Source organism: Miniopterus natalensis, chromosome 3 (assembly GCF_054644295.1).
Source record: "Miniopterus natalensis isolate mMinNat1 chromosome 3, mMinNat1.hap1, whole genome shotgun sequence".
Lineage (NCBI taxonomy): Eukaryota > Metazoa > Chordata > Mammalia > Chiroptera > Miniopteridae > Miniopterus > Miniopterus natalensis.
The window spans coordinates 36,732,014-36,742,740 of record NC_142083.1 but is presented as its reverse complement, the minus strand read 5'-3'; the positions used below and the strand labels follow the sequence as shown (position 1 = coordinate 36,742,740).

Below are 10,727 nucleotides of genomic sequence, written 5' to 3'. Positions count from 1 at the left end.
CCGCCTCTGCGCGGCGCAGCGCCGCGGCGGGAAAGGACCTGGAAAGCCTCTCGGCTGCTGGGAGGCGGCCCGTTTTGGGTCCAGAAACCGAAAGAAGAAAGCGGAAGTGACGTCGTGGTCAAAACAAGCCGGGCTCGAGGGCCTGTAGTCAATCTGTGGCCGCAGATGGAAAGGCCCATCTCGCTGCTGGCTGTCGGCGCTGGTCGCGAGGCCCTGCGCTCCCACCCGGTGGGCCTCGGGCCCCCTTCCCCGGGACCCGCCCGCCGCGGGTGAGCCGGGGTGCCCGCCGCCGTGCCCGAGCCGCGCGGGGCTTTCCGGCCGCGCTGGCGACGCAGCGAGCTGCCCTCCGCGCGGGGCTCCCCTCCGGCGGGCTCCTGTCCTGGGACGGCGGGACACCTGTCGCCTGTGAGGCACCGTTCATTTTCGTAGCACTTTCCTTTCCTTGTAGGGCAGTTCCAGGATTAGGAAGAGCCGGGCGCGCCTGTTGGTGGCGTCCATTGGGGACTAGCACAGGTGCCCGCTCTGTCCCGTTAGGCTGTCCCCCTGTCCCTGGGCTCTGAGATCTCACCGCCTCCTCTTCCCGATCATCTGTTTCCCCTCCTGTAATTCAGGTTTTTGGCTTAACCAGTCAACTCGGCTTCTCCTCTCGAATGTAGTGCCAAGAGGAGCGTCTGTTTCCGCGCCTTCCTCCCCCGCAGTACGTTTGCACTCCTCCCTTCGCAGGCCGGTCGTTCCGTCTGTAATCCCTGGTTTAGTACATGGAAGATGTTTAGGGCTGGAAAGACTGCTAGAGATGTGTGTTTCAACCGTCTTTATTTTATAGGCGAATAAAGTGAGCCCCAAGACTCCACGTGACTTGCCTGCCCAGGGTTGCACAGCTCGTTAGTAGTCATGTTGGGAATGGGACGCCAGATGTAATCAGCAGATGCTTTTTGATCATGCAGGGTCATTGCAGGAGAGAAAAATAGGACACCTGTTAAAGTTTAGGTCAGGAAACATTTTCGGAGCACCTGATAGGACGGAGCACTGTTTTGCGTGCAAAGATTAGTAAGCGTATTCCCCATCCTAGAGGACTTTTCCGTTTGGGGGGAGTTGAAATGGACATTTTCAAGAGAAGATAAATGCTAAAATAAAGATATATGCGGGGTGCTGAGAGAGCTCAGGGTAGGAGTCTGTAGGGTTGGCTCTTCCCTGAAGAAATACCATTCATACCTTATTTTCTGCTCTGGTTTCTTTATGTCCTGCTAAAGCGTATTGATTTTGTTATCTGTTACTTTCTTTTTTTAATTATGATTACAATTGGTTATTTCTTCAACTCTTTCTCCCTTGGAAGTTTTGGATTAGTTCAGTGCTGCTGCTTATTTTGGTGGACAGGGTGATGGAGTCGGGAGAGCTGGAAAGGTCCCTCATAATTCATGAGCTCCCATTTTCTCTTCCTTATGGTGGACATAACGATTACCTGCCCTGACTACTCAACAGATTGTTACAAGGATCAGTCTTGGAGAATGTTTATCAGTAAATGTGTGGGGGTTGCCAACCTCTGCTTCACTGTGATCTTAAAGCATTCTTCAATTTGAAACACCCTGCACCCTCTCAAAATTTCTAAGAGGCAGTAAACTCTAACATGAAATAAATCACTGGATGTTATTGTCTTCATGTACCATTGATTATAATCTGGGACAATTCTGTATCTTGGGGTTCTTTTTTTTTTCCCCAGAGCCAATTTTGGGGACAATAGAGAAATTTCTCTTAAAATTATTTTAAGGCCCATAGGGAAGTTTCAGTGATTACTGAAAACTAATTTTAAGATAGTGAATGATTCACTAACAGGTGTGCTTATAATCTATGCTCTGAGAATTAGCATTTTTTGAATTCATGTCTTGACGACCTATATTTGAAAAAATAATAATTCTTAATACTTTTTACAAAGATTGAGATCCAGAAATTCTACTTTGATCCTAATGTCTTAGAAATGCTAAAGCAAAGGAAGCCAATCTGTAATCTTCACACTTTATTTTCATAAAAACCGGTATTAAATTGGTAACACGTGATCTGAACAAAAACTGATAAAGAAATATATCTTCAGTTCATCATAGCCAAAGCTTTGTAAAGTGTTTCACTATCCAGGAATCACAGGTGTTCTGGATGTCAATAGACTTGGGTACAACATGATTTCTGTCTTAAATTCAAACTGAGAGCCACTTATAAACATAACATGCTAAAAAATGAACCTAAGGTGAGAGATTAAAGCTTTCACATGAAAGTTTATTTTTTATTGTTAGCCTGATCTTATATCCATTTGGGAATATTTAGGAATAGGAAAGGGGAGAAAAGAGTAAACTAAAATTTGTTGGAACCTAGTGATGGAAGTGAAAATGTTACAGTACTTCATTTGGTCTACCAGGATCCTGTGAGGTTAATAGTGGTATTCCCATTTTACAAGTGAGGCTGAGGCTTAGAGAAGTTGAGTAACTTGTGCAGGTTCACACAGCTAATAAACTGCGAAGCCTTCATTTATATCCAGGGTTCTCTACCTATAAACATTGTATACTTTTATTAATAAGGTGCTTATAAAAGCACTATTTGCATACTTGATTGAAAATGATTGTTTTGTGTACTTTTACCTAAGTTGATATAATACTTTTAATTTTTTTCTTTCAGATTTTTTTAATATCCAAATTTCAAGAATACACTGGATACCACTCTTAAAAAACCAAGAGGAAATTATGAAGAAATGTTTTAATTATTGAAACTACAGTTGAAATTATGAAGAAATGTTTTAATTATTGAAACTACAGTTGAAATTATGAAGAAATGTTTTAATTATTGAAACTACAGTTGAAATTATGGCTACATCAGCAAATCTGGATCTTGGAGCCCAGCTGATAGTGGAGGAGTGTCCCAGCAGTTATAGTCTAGCTGGCATGCCAGACATTAAAATAGAACATCAGCTGGACTCAAATGCAGAAGAAGGATCAGCTCAGGGTGTTGCCATGGGAATGAAATTCATATTGCCTAATCGATTTGATATGAACGTCTGTTCTCGATTTGTGAAGTCCTTAAATGAAGAGGATAGTAAAAATATTCAAGATCAGGTTAACTCGGACCTGGAGGTGGCATCTGTCCTATTTAAAGGTTGAAAGTTATGGTATAAATATCAGCATTTGTTTTGTTTTTGTTTATTTGGTGTGTGTTTTTGTCCTTTCTAATCGTGAGATTTTGAGTTTGGAAGAAATTTTGGAAGTCATTTTTTAATACAATTTTCTAGAATCTCAGAAACCAAAATTAAATGACTTCGTGTTATATAATGTCCATAAGTGCATGTTGATTCTTTTTAAATTTCTTGCTTAACATCTTTATTTAGAAATTCTCTAATAAAGTTCCTTATTGTTCCTTTTTAAGTCATAGGAGAAAAATATTATTGGTGCCTTTTACAAATGAATTAGCTTAATATTTCCTATTCCATGAATATTTGATTAGCATTAGCTTCCTATGCTTTAATTCAGTGAAATCCATCATCATATTGTAGATTTACTTTTATAACAATCTATTGAATAAAAACACTAATTCCAGAATAAAGTTGCTCAACATTAATACAGATTTTTTCTGGAACATTCACTATAGTAGTACAGACTTTTTATGGCAAAAAATAATTTAATATCATTTGATAAACAGTTGAAGATATACCTCATGTATTTCTTTTTTAATGTAAACATTGACAATAACTTTGAAATGCTTTGTCATTAAAATATTGTTTTTATGTGTTTAAATTTATTTTACTTAGCTGAATGCAATATCCATACATCTCCTTCTCCGGGAATCCAAGTAAGACACGTCTATACTCCCTCTACAACAAAGCACTTCTCACCCATAAAACAGTCAACTACCTTAACCAACAAGCACAGAGGAAATGAGGTCTCAACCACACCTCTGTTAGCAAATTGTAAGTATTTCCCACTGATATGTTAAACTATTCTTGTTACTAATATAATGGTTTCAAGAATTTGGCTTTGAAACATTATTTTCCTTAAATGCATATTCCATTGTGGAAAGCTGAAGTGATGTGCTCACAGTTTTAGTAATTTAAAACGTTTTTATATATTACTGCATATTCAAATAGTTCATATTTTGTTTCTCCATTTAAAACAAATACAGATTTAAATACTCTTAAAACCTTTATAGTTTACTATAAAAACAATGAGTTATTCTGAACCTTGTGCAAAAGTAAGACATTATGAGTGTTTTTGTGTCTTGGAGTTCAAGGCTTCACATTTTACTTATAAACTAAATCACTGAGATCATTGGTCCACTGCAGTCAAGGATTGAGTGATACTCATTTTTAATATTAACTCTCCTAGAAGGATATCTATTTGGCTTTGTTTGAAATAAAGAGATTGTCTTAAAGTATTCCAACCATAGAATTTTTGAGCTCAAAACACCTAGAGATGATGTGGTTCACATACCTCAGGTTACAGACAAAACTGTTTAATCAGTTATCTAAGAACACATACCAGATTAACCACAACTAGGTCTGCACTCAAGAATTTACTCTCAGGGTCAGTTGTCCATTTACTACCTCACTCCTAAAGTCAAGAAAACCCGTGGAATCTTGATATAGTATTTGGCACTTCAGTGGCTTTAATCAGTGAAAAGACAAAAGATGTGTCTTTGTTTGTTAGACCCAACTTCCTTACAAGTTTGCAAAAGAGATGGCATTTTAAAAATTAAGTACCAAAACCTTTCTTTGATTGATAAGATTAGTAACAATTTGCACTGTTAATAATTGATCATAACAATTTGCATATTCATTGATAAATACACTTTGCAGATGTCAGAATAACCTTGAACGTATAAGAGTTAATTCTCAGATACAGAAAGACTATGTGCAATGTTAGGGTATATTTTAGTTAGATTTTTTTTAAACAATAAAGTGAGTTTGTTTTTTGGAAAAGACAATTTTGCTGCACACACAAGAACAAAGAGATGATGACAGTGTGCCCTACATATATATATATATGAAGCTTTTTATGATATTGTTTCAGCTTTATCTGTTCACCAGTTAGCTGCTCAGGGAGAGATGCTCTACCTGGCTACTCGTATTGAACAAGGTAATAGCTTATTTTTTTAAATGTACTTAAAACAAATTTAGTAGGATTTGTTTGATTTGTTATTTTTTCTTATACAGGAAAGTATAAAGACAGAAGAAAGATGGTATATAATCTCACCTGGCAGATAATAGTTTTCCTTTGAAAGTACTCTAAAGTATAAAGTTAGCGCTTCCCTTACCAGCCTAGCCTTTTCTCCAAAAGCAAATGTAATTTTCTTATATTTTCAGAAAACCCTTCTAAAAAACACTTCTGTTTATATTTGCAGTTGAATGTGAGAATATGTATGTGCTTTTTCTTATTTACACTAGAGGAAAAATACTGCACTTTACCTTTTTTTCACTTAATATTTTGGAAATCTTTCCATGTAAACACATAAGGATCCACTTTATTCTTTTTAATAGGTCCAAGGTTTTGCTTTGTATTGAATATACATATACTTTGTTTTTTATTTTTTAACTAGTCCCCCTGGTAATGGTTGATTCTGTTTGTTCCTATTACATAACAATATTGTTGGCATTCTTTTTAAGTATATGCACGGGGTAAATTTCTTCAAGAATATTTGCTGGGTTAAAAAGTATATGAATTTTTACTTTTGGATTTATTGCCAGATGTTTGTCCTGTCTTCACATTAGAGTTAGAGTTTCTATTTCCCTGTACCCTCACTGACACAGGATATTATCAGACTAATCTAAAAATAGTTTCTCATATGGTTTTGTTTACATTTTTAAATTATGATATATTTGAATCCTTTTGTGTTTATTTCTATGAACCCTTATCAAATTTAAAGAAATTTGCTTTTTATTGTTTATGTTTCATATTTTTTTCTAGTTTTTCATTTTTCCTTTGACTTTATGCTGTTTTTCAAACAAATGCTTAATATTTTTAAGCAGTAAATTTACTTTTTTTTCATGTGACTTCTGAGTTTTATGTCCTGCTTAGAAAGGATTTTGTACTCTAATATTATAAATAAATTCATTCATGCCTTATTCTAGAACTTCTGTGGTTTCCTTTTTACATTTCAGTCTTTGACAGATATGAAATATGTTTTGGTGTGATAAGATAAAGATCCATTATTTTCCTTTTTCAAAAAGTTAGTTGTCCCAATTTTATTGATTGAATATAGTGTGCATGATAAAATGTTTATTTTTTCAATCATTCTTTTATAAGAAAGACTTACTTCATCATTATATTTCTGTTTGTTTATCAATGTTTGAAGGTTTCATTCTCAAGCTACTAAGTAAATTTAGGGGGAAAACTGTTGGCTTTATAACTAGTAGACTGAATCTGGGGAACAAAATGGGGTTCAAGGCAGAATTCTTTCAAAATATTCAGTCTTCACTCACATTATATTAGCAAACCAGCAATACTCCTCTGATGTGGGCTACAGCACACGGACTAATAGCTGTGGTAGAGTTTCTACTTCAGAATGTAAGGAGAATGCCTCAGAAAATGTATATGTACAGCTGCTTCAATTCAAGAATAAATGAAATTCAAAGGCAGCAATATTAGTTATAGACTAGAACATAGCTTTAATAAGATTTTGCAGTTTTTATAATAGTATATATTTATGTAATGCTAGGGGCTTTATATAAGCTCATTTTTATTGTGGTCTTCCCAACTACACATCAGGATAAGCAAGGTATTATTCTGTGTATTGGAGAAATCAAGTGACATGCCGAGAATCACACTTTTAGAAAGTGATGAGGCAGGATTCAAACTCTGGTCTCCTGATTCCGAGTCCAGTGTTCTGTGGATTACCTTGTACCTAGCTAGCATTATATTGTTTCTGGTAGTTTATACTTTAAATAACATGCTATTTGAACTCAGTTGTATACATTGAGGCACATTTTAATATAGCCAGACTGCAAATTGCAACAACACGTAACAGGACTTCAGTGAGCAAAAGTCAGCACAAAGTGATCCTCATTGAGTAATATTATCAACTTTTTAGAATGCCAGTATTTTCATAGTGATGTTAATATGTGGTTGTTAAATTAGATCACAAAAATTGCTTTTCTTTTAAATAGAAAATGTTATCAATCACACGGATGAAGAAGGATTTACTCCTCTGATGTGGGCTGCAGCACACGGGCAAATAGCTGTGGTAGAGTTTCTACTTCAGAATGTAAGGAGAATGCCTCAGAAAATGTATACGTACAGCTGCTTCAATTCAGTTAAGTCTTTAGTAAAGTTCTGGTGTCTCCAGCCACCTAGGTGTAACGGTAGAGGATCCAAAAATTTTAAATGCTTATCACATCCTTGGAACTTGGATCTAGTTGGACAGACAAGACTAGTCATACACGAAACAGTGAGAAACCATTTAAAGCCCAGCCCCCTCTAAGTGCAATGGGAACAAAGTACCGTCAGCCTTGTAGGAGAAGCTTCAGAGCAGAGATGTAATGGACTCCAGAGTGAAGAGATAGTTAGGACTGAGACAGAGGCATCCAGACAGCCTTGGTGACAAGAGCATCCATGAAGAGAAGTTTGCATTATTTCTTTATTAACCCCAGAACACCTGGCCTAAGTGTTGAACTGTAATTATTATTGACGGAAATAACAATATTGTTATTTAAATGAATTGAAAAGTCTTGTATCTCCACTTCCCACCCCAGGGTGCCGATCCCCAGCTTTTAGGAAAAGGTCGGGAAAGTGCACTGTCTCTGGCCTGCAGTAAAGGCTACACAGATATTGTCAAAATGCTGCTTGATTGTGGAGTTGATATAAATGAGTATGATTGGGTAAGTCTATGACACTGATCTTTAAATTACTGTTACAAATTCTAGGATTTATTTGGTTTAGAGAGACATAATAAAGTTTATTAAACACTTGGAAGAATAATTAATTAACTTAGTTAAACACCTGGAAGAAAAGTTAATGACATAAACTCAGTTGCTAATTCTGATTTAAGTATTCTGCACGAAATATTAAAGTTACCTTAAACTACTTTTACATGCCCAATTCTTAGTAAAACTTCTCACAGTAGCATTAAATTCTTCAAATCTTGCTCTCCTTGAGAAACTGAATCACCTTTTCCTTTTCTAGAATGGTGGCACACCTTTGCTTTATGCTGTACATGGAAATCATGTGAAATGTGTAAAAATGCTCTTAGGTAAGCAGGTACAAATGAAAATATTGAGAAATGCCATGAGGACTTTATTTTACTTTTTTTTATTGATTTTTAGAGAGAGAGAGGAAAGGGGTGGGGGGAGAAACATTGATTTGTTGTTCCACTTACTGATACATTCATTGGTTGCTTCCTGTATGTGCCCTGACCCAAGATGGAACCCACAACCTTGGCAGGGCTGACTTTATTTTACAAGCTGGCCTCCCCTGGTATTATTCAGCAGAATCATTTATTGTTAAAGGCGTTAGTCCTGCTGCCGTAGCGTGGCCCATGTGAAAAGAGGCTCCATCACACAGCATGCCTGCGATTGGAGCGTTTGTCCTTGTGGCTTTCCTTTTGGAGATCACGTGTGAACCCGTGGTTGTTTTCTCTGCCCACAGAATCTTTATGCATAAGCTTTGTCGCTAGTTGTTTGTGAGTTTCAGCTGCTGTAGAGGATGTTCATTTGTTTGAAGTGTCTTCCCTTTGACCCATCAAAGTGAATTCTGTGAACTCCGTGTATTCTGTACTTTGTCAGACCATCCTGAAGATACTCTTCAGATTTGCTGAAAATCTGTCTTGCTGTTTGCACATGAGTCAGTAAAAGACAAACATATCCACATTTTCACTTATTCATGTCGATTTTCTATTTTGGTGTAGAAAATGGAGCTGACCCAACAATTGAAACCGACTCTGGATATAATTCCATGGATTTGGCTGTAGCCCTGGGCTATAGAAGTGGTAAGTATTTCAGAATGCTCAGGTTTCATTTTAGTAAAGCTCTGTAAGTAGTATAAAGCAGTGATCCAAACCATTTTCATCGCTGCAGTGGTAGAACATTGCATGTTATCTAACTCCTGACATACACTTTTAACTGTGGATAAAATCAACAAATTCCTACAAAGTCTGGAAATGAGTTTGTTGCTATCACTTTTTACCAACCCAAATAATTAGTTGCTGGAAGATAAGTACACACTTATTTACAAGATGTGTTTAACATTTTCATAGCAAATTATAATATGCTCTTATAGTTGCTCTTTTCTGTTCCTTAGAATAACCTTATACTCTGGACTCTCCTTCAGTTTCAAAATTTAGAAACCAAGAACGGAAAATTCGGTAACTTGGGCAATTACTAAGTCAGAGGCTAAATTTTCAGTGTATTTAAGCATCTTATTTCCCACAGAATATGAGTATGTCCTACTTAGAAACAGCTTTATTTTAGGAAAAAGTTGGGCATGTTAAGTTGAATTTGATAATTCTTTTAAATAACCATGCTATGGCCTTGATCACCTGTCTGTTCTAGTTCAGCAGGTTATTGAGTCACATCTACTGAAGCTGCTTCAGAATGTCAAGGAGTAGACAGTCGCCGAACATGTCTGCCCTTCCTTTCCTGCTTGGCCCTTATAAATGATAGTTTCGTTTACTTATAAGTTTTTACCTCAGTTGCACTATTTACTGATTTTTACTAAGTTTTAATAAATATTCCTCTGAGTAATTCACTGGTTTATAATAAAATTAATGTTGATGCTTTTTTAAAAATGTGTTTTATGACATATTTAAAATTATAAATTAATGTTTAGTGGCATGTAAATTTTTATGGTACAGATAGTTATCTGTCTTTGTATCGAGTGCTGTAATTTAACATTTTCAGAAATTATTCTACCCTGTTCATCTTTACTCTTGTATTAACTCATTGACTTTATATAGGGTTTGCTATAAATCCATAGAAAAAAATTGTTATTATTGAATTAAAAGTGCACAGTGTGATTGTTTACAAAATGTTATAAATAAAGTACATTTTCTGTTAGTTTGCATGCTAGTGGTTTTTTAATTATATAAGGTTATTAAGGGATTCCTTTAGGTTTTTAGTTTAACCCTTCTGTCCAGCCAGGGTACTCCATTAGGTCAAACAATACAGTTAAAAGAAACTGAATCAAAGCAAAGATTTATTGATTGTCATTTCTAGAAGGATATTTAGAATATTTTTCTCTTGATCACAAAAAGGCTGATCTTGTCAGGTTCGCCCTGATTATTTACACACATGCAGCAATTTAATCACATAGGCCTCAAATTTTCTCTATAAAACTAGAGCCTTAGCTTACTGAGCAACTAGTTAGGCCAAAAAACTTACCTCCTTTTCAGAGACTTTCATAAGGAACCTGAGACTTTTAACAGCCTCGATTACTTGCCCCCCTATTCTAAGGCTGGGGTACTAAGCCCAAGAAAGTCTTTCCACCAGATCTTACCTACAATGTCAATATATAAAATATCAAATATAATACCAGAGTATTCCACACAAATAACCACAATTAAAATTTCCCTCATCAGCTCCTATAGTCCTATGTAATTATTATTTCCCAGGATCTTGGGTCAAGCAATGGGCTTTCATGAAGTATGTCTGGATTGAGAAGAAGCTTTGGAATCTTAGAATCCAGAAATTCTGACTCAGTCTACTTGCATATCCTGAAAGGTGTTAAAATGCTGCCAGCTATGAAGTGTGTACTCAAGAGTCTACG

At 36.3% G+C, this 10,727-nt stretch overlaps 1 protein-coding gene across 2 annotated transcripts; it reads left to right on the top strand.

Moving 5' to 3' along the window:
* Positions 1-311: 311 nt before the first annotated feature.
* ANKRA2 (ankyrin repeat family A member 2) lies at positions 312-10,044 on the top strand. 2 transcript variants are annotated; one of them, XM_016214439.2, is made up of 9 exons: positions 312-405; positions 2,662-3,135; positions 3,785-3,943; positions 5,043-5,108; positions 7,136-7,233; positions 7,721-7,846; positions 8,151-8,217; positions 8,872-8,952; positions 9,520-10,044. In XM_016214439.2, exons 2-9 carry the CDS (start codon positions 2,847-2,849, stop codon positions 9,528-9,530), a joined length of 897 nt encoding a protein of 298 aa, XP_016069925.1. In that variant the 5' UTR covers positions 312-405; positions 2,662-2,846; the 3' UTR covers positions 9,531-10,044. The 2 variants fall into 2 exon arrangements, with proteins under 2 accessions (XP_016069925.1, XP_016069924.1); XM_016214438.2 differs by having other exon boundaries at positions 313-405; positions 9,515-10,043.
* Positions 10,045-10,727: the final 683 nt, after the last annotated feature.

Excerpts from the sequence above, each read along its gene's own strand:
- ANKRA2 (XM_016214438.2), top strand. The coding sequence starts at position 2,847 with ATGGCTACATCAGCAAATCTGGATCTTGGAGCCCAGCTGATAGTGGAG. Across the intron at positions 5,109-7,135 it reads GGCTACTCGTATTGAACAAG|AAAATGTTATCAATCACACG; the intron begins GTAATAGCTTAT and ends TCTTTTAAATAG. Across the intron at positions 8,218-8,871 it reads ATGTGTAAAAATGCTCTTAG|AAAATGGAGCTGACCCAACA; the intron begins GTAAGCAGGTAC and ends ATTTTGGTGTAG.